The following is a 5,929-nucleotide window of genomic DNA, read 5'->3' as shown; positions in this document are numbered from 1 at the left end:
CGCCACCCTTAACCTCCAAGTTCTTATCCATTCCTCTCAGGGATTCACCCGCCACATGTTCAGGCTTCAAAGCGTCGAGCTGAGCCGCCTTAATTTGTGTGGACAAGTGTGAATGGATAGTCATAGTCAATGATTTGACTTTACAACCAGAATATTCCTTCTGACTTAGGGCGTCAGCTACTAAATTGGCTTTACCCGGGTGATAACGAATTTCGCATTCGCAATCACTGAGTAATTCGACCCACTGTCGTTGTCTCATGTTGAGCTCCTTCTGGTCGAATATGTGTTGTAAGCTTCTGTGGTCTGTAAAGATAGTGCTTTTCGTACTGTACAGGTAATGTCTCCAGATCTTCAGAGCAAACACAACTACTCCCAGTTCAAGATCGTGGGTCGTGCAATTGACCTCATGTGTCTTCAGCTGTCTCGAGGCATAGGCGATGACCTTACCTCACTGCATTAGAACACATCCGAGCCCTTGATTCGACGCATCGCAATAGACAACGAAGTCTTCTATTCTTTCGGGGAGGGATAGTATTGGTGCGGTGCACAAGGCTTGTTTGAGCGTTTAAAACGCTCTTTCCTGCTTCTCTTCCCAGTCAAAGGCCACGCCCTTCTAGGTCAATGTTGTAAGAGGTTTCGCAATGCGGGAAAAGCTCTGAATGAACCTGCGATAGTAGCCAGCGAGGCCTAGAAATTGATGAATTTCTGTAGGCGTCTTCGGTGCTGACCAGTTCTCAATGGCCTTGATTTTGGAAGGGTCCACGTGTATTCCCTCTTTGCTAACCACGTGTCCTAAGAATTCGACTCGTCGGATCCAAAATTCGCATTTCGAGAACTTTGCGTAGAGCTTCTCCGAACGTAATGTTTCTAAGACCTGTCGCAGATGTTGACTATGCTCCTCCTTACTACGAGAGTAGATAAGTATGTCATCGATGAAGACGATGACGAACTGATCCAAGTAAGGACGACACACAAACTTTTTCGCTTTCTCTCTCTACTTTCTCTCTCTTCCCCTGATTCTCTCTAGCGGTGGTGCGATCTAGTTTTCGGTTCATCGGTGCTGCTTTTCCGACGAAATTATTTATTCGGTGAAGCAATTTCTCTCCTGTTTCCGTTGTCCTAATGGGTGCATCGTCTAAAGCGGATCGAGTGAAGGAAGTGAAAGTGAAACCGCCTGATAAAAGTGATGTTGTTCGATATGTTAGGACTGAAGTAGATGTGAAAGAGTTAGTTCCGCCTGGGGTCATTGATCAATCTTCAGCTACGATTTATAAAGCTCGTCGTAAACCAAGTGTGTCTGGAGCTGTTGCTTCAGGGATTGGTAAAGCTGAATGGAAAATGGAAGGGAAAGCTTTCAGAGTTAAGAACAGAGCTAGAAAGCTGGTGGATGGGATTTCTCCGATAGATGCTGAGGAATACTACGATGAAGAAGCAACAGAGGAAGAAACGGAAGATGATTTGGATTCTATAACAATGTGGGAGGCAGATTCTAATATCTCATTAATTGGAAATGATAGTTCTATGAAGGGATTGAAGGACGGAGGTCTTGGTGAGATGAAGACAATTGGATCTCATATGGACAATATTCCTCCAGGTAACACGGCTAATCTGATGAAAAATTGGGATGGTTCTAAAGTAAATGATTATTTATTGAGTTCTATTTCGGAATTGAAGAATGTCACTAATGAAATGTTGAGGGTTAATTCTAACATTGTTGTGAGTGAAGATTCTATTCCGATTAGCTCTGTGCTGACTGATAAAAATGTTGGGAAGTCTAGCTCTGACGTTGATAAGAAGGTTATCAATAATGAAGAGTTGATTTCAGGAGTTGGTTTTCAGTTTCTTAGTAAATTGAAAGAGGATATGTATGTGGGGAAGGAAGTTGATAATGGGTTGAATCAGAATATGGATATGGATATCTCAAAATTGGAAAAGCAAGATGATAAGGAGGAAGGTGATACTGAAGAAGATAGTTCTGCTGAAGAGGAAGGGAAAGTTGATTCTAGTGAGGAGGAGTCCAGTGAAGATGAGGAAATAATGATGGAAGAGGAGGCTAATGCTAAAAGTAGTAAAGTAGCTAGTGGGAAGTTGATGTCTGGTACTGTTATTAATAGTATTAATTATCTTCCTTCTATTTTGGGAGCTGCTAATAATAGCAAAAAGGTGGAAAGAGATATGCAGGAGAAATTAGAGAACTCTTATGCTGGTGTTTTAAAAGGTAATAGGCATAAGGGTAAGATTGATGTCAGATATATGCCTGGGGAATTAGGTAAAGAAGATGGTCCTGTTATTATCCCAATCGAGAATTTAAAGAATGCTTGTATTCCTTATATGAATACCTTATATGGGTATATGATTGATAAGAAATTGGCGTTCCCAGTGATTCAAAAAGAAGTTAAAAGGCTGTGGAAGAATATGGGTCTTGAAGAGGTGTTTATGAACAATAAAGGATTTTTCTTTTTTAAATTTAGTGATGAACAGGGGATGTTATCAATTTTGGAGGGAAGTCCATGGCTGATGTTCAATAATATGCCTTTATTCCTTCAAAGATGGAGACCAGGTTTGACTTTAACTAAGAATAGTCATGATAAGATACCTGTTTGGGTTAAAATTTGTGATTTACCTTTGGAGGTTTGGAGTGGAGATAATCTGTGTATTATTGCAAGTAAATTGGGAATTCCTCTCGCTTTTGATTCATTTACTGAAGAGATGTGTTTGGAACATAAAGGAAGGAATGCTTATGCTAGAATCCTAATCGAAATGTCAGCTGAAAAAGAATGGAAGATAAATATTGATATTTCAACTTGGGATTTTGTAACTAATTCTGCTGTAATACAAAGATTTAATGTGGAGTATGCTTGGGTGCCTTCTAGATGCAGCCATTGTAAGGTTTATGGGCACATGGATAAGATCTGTATGGCCAGTATGAAGGTTAATAATCCAATGCAAAATGGGGATAATGGAATTAACAAGGAGGATAAAGGGAAATCTGTGATTGATAATGAAGGGTATACTGAAGTTTTTAATAAGAAAAATAGGAATTTCAATGATGGAGAAGGCACAAGTAAATCAATGAAGAATCCAGCTAATATAGTCAATCAAAAAAGCAACGGGAAGAGTAATTTTCCAAGAGTGGGAAACAAGTTCAGGGGACAAAATGAGAATAGAGGTGTAAATGGTCGGGGGCAAAATGGGTATTGGAATAACAAAGGGTGGGTCATTGGAACTTGGAGAAAAATAAAAGATATGAGAAGGTTGTTTCTGGGCAGTATAATAACAATGATATGAGGAGTAAGGGAGAAATTAAGCAGGGGGAAATTAAAAAGAATGTTAGTGAGAAAGATGAGAATATGAAGAAGGTTAAGGGAACAGATAATAGCAATAAAAACAGTTTTGAAGTATTGGGGTTGATTGATGAGGATGTTATAATTGGAATGGAAGAGGATGATAAATGAGATAAAATTGGTGTCCATTCTGATAATCAGTTTTGTTCTCAATTGGCAATGGAAGACAGCAGATTGAATCATGATTTGATTCATTCTATGGGCATTAGAAAAGAAGACTTAGAGATGGTTAATACTGAAAAATAGATGGATAACAAAAGGAAAGATGATAGCAGCAGCACTAGTGGTTCTTCTCAGGCATTTGAGATGGTAAATGCCAATAATAATATTGTTATCCAATAATGTCGATTGGTGTTTGGAATATCAGGGGGTTAAATAAAGTTGTTAAGCAAAAGGAGGTTATTGATGTTATTAGGGATAATAATCTAGGAATATGTGCTGTGGTTGAATCCCATGTCAAAATTCTAAACTTAAAGAATGTTTGTAGCAAAACTTTTGGTAATTGGGATTGGATTTCTAATAGCAGATCTTGTGAAGTTGGTACTAGAATAATTGTTGGATGGGATCCAAAATTATTTGATATTATGGTTATTTCTCAATCTAAACAAGTGATTCATTGCTATGTTAAATTCATTGGTTCAGATTATAGCATGTTTCTTTCATTTATCTATGCTGCTTCCAGATATATTGAAAGAAGGGCTTTATGGGAAGATTTGAAAAAATTTAGCCTAACAGTGAAAAAGGAAGCTTGGTGTATTTTGGGTGATTTCAATGTTGCTTTAAAAGAATCTGATTATTCAGAAGGATGTTCTAAAATTCTAAAGGGAGTTGATGAATTTTCTGAATGTATCAATTTTATTGAAGTTGAAGATTTGAATAGCACTGGATTTCAATTCACTTGGAATAAATCCCCAGTCGGTAATAAAGGAATTTTGAAGAAGTTGGATAGGATTATGGCTAATATGAAATTCATGTCTGATCATCCTTTAGCTCATTCAGCTTTCAAACCGTACAGAATCTCTGATCATTGTCCCGCTGTTTTAATCATTCCGAATTGTAAAATGAGATGGAAATCTTCTTTCAGATTTGCCAATTTTATTGCGGATAAAGATGAATTTTTGCCTATGGTTAAGGATATTTGGTCTACAAATATTGATGGTTTTTTTATGTTCAAACTTACCCAAAAGTTGAAAGTGATGAAAAAGTATTGTAGGCAGTTGTGTAACAAGTTTAGAGGATCGGAAATGAAAATTAAAGAGTTAAGGAAGGAGTTGGGGAATATTCAGATGAAAATTGATCAGGAGCCTTTTAATGCTACATATAGGGAGGAGAATGCTAATATTCTTTTTGAATATAATGTTGCTTGTAATGGTGAAGAAAAGCTGCTCTCTTAAAGATCTAAGATCAAATGGTTATCTGATGGGGATAATAATACAAAGTTCTTTCATAGTTCTTTGAAAAGCAGGAATAACAGAAATCGAATTTTGATGGTTCTTGATGAGGATGGAAGATAGATTAGGGGGAATGCTATGAAGGAGAAATTTGTTAATCATTTTAAGAATTTCTTGGGTTGTGAAGATGTCACTGATTTGTCTAGACTTAATGATGATTTTTTTCATAATAAGTTGGATAAAAAAGTGGCAATGAATATGATAAGGGTCGTTACAGATGAAGAAATTAAAGTGGCTATGTTTGATATTGCTGACAACCATGCCCCTGGACTTGATGGATTTTCCTCTAAATTCTTTAAGAGTGCTTGGAGTATTGTAGGGCCAGAAATATGCAAAGCTGTGAGGGAATTTTTCTGGACAGGCAAATTATTGAAGGGTATTAATGCCACTAGGATTGTTTTGATTCCTAAAGTGGAAAATCCGAGGAAAGTCACTGAATTTCGGCCTATTGCTTGTTGCAACACTTTTTATAAGTGTATCAGCAAGATAATAGTTAACAGAATAAGGAACAGTTTAGGTGATGTAATTAGCCAAAAGCAATAGGCTTTTATCCAAGGGAGAACTATTCTTGATAATATCCTTCTTGCTCAAGAGTTGATGGTAGGATACAAAAATAAGAGAGGAATGCCTAAATGTACCTTAAAGATCGATATCCAAAAGGCTTACGACACTGTGGACTAGAAATTTCTTAATAGGATTCTGTTGGGATTTGGGTTTCATCCTATCATAATTAAATGGATAATGGCTTGTACTTCTTCTCCTAGGTTTATGCTGAATTTTAATGGTGAAGACCATGGATTCTTTGAAGGAAAACGGGGGCTGAGGCAGGGAGATCCTTTATCTCCCTACTTGTTCACTTTGGTTATGGAGGTTTTCAATCTAATCCTTTTGAAGAAAATTGAAGAAAGCCATAGATTCAAATATCACTGTAAGTGTGAAGCCCAGAAAATCACTCATTTATGTTTTGTAGATGATTTATTAGTGTTTTCTTATGGCAATGGCAATTCTGCTAGAGTTATAAAAGATGCTCTTGATGATTTTAAATCTGTTTCGGGGCTGAAAGCGAGTATGCCAGATTTATTTTAGTTGCGTGAAGCCAAACATGAGAAGGATTATTCTAGGAATTTTACCTTT

At 37.1% G+C, this 5,929-nt stretch overlaps 1 protein-coding gene across 1 annotated transcript; it reads left to right on the top strand.

The window, feature by feature from the left end:
* Window positions 1-3,685: 3,685 nt before the first annotated feature.
* Window positions 3,686-4,738, top strand: LOC111908650 (uncharacterized). Its single transcript, XM_023904465.1, has one exon. It carries the CDS (start codon window positions 3,686-3,688, stop codon window positions 4,736-4,738), a length of 1,053 nt encoding a protein of 350 aa, XP_023760233.1.
* Window positions 4,739-5,929: the final 1,191 nt, after the last annotated feature.

The sequence above is a fragment of the Lactuca sativa genome, chromosome 2 (assembly GCF_002870075.4).
Source record: "Lactuca sativa cultivar Salinas chromosome 2, Lsat_Salinas_v11, whole genome shotgun sequence".
Lineage (NCBI taxonomy): Eukaryota > Viridiplantae > Streptophyta > Magnoliopsida > Asterales > Asteraceae > Lactuca > Lactuca sativa.
The sequence above is the reverse complement of the archived record's forward strand: the minus strand, read 5'-3'. Positions and strand labels throughout refer to the sequence as shown.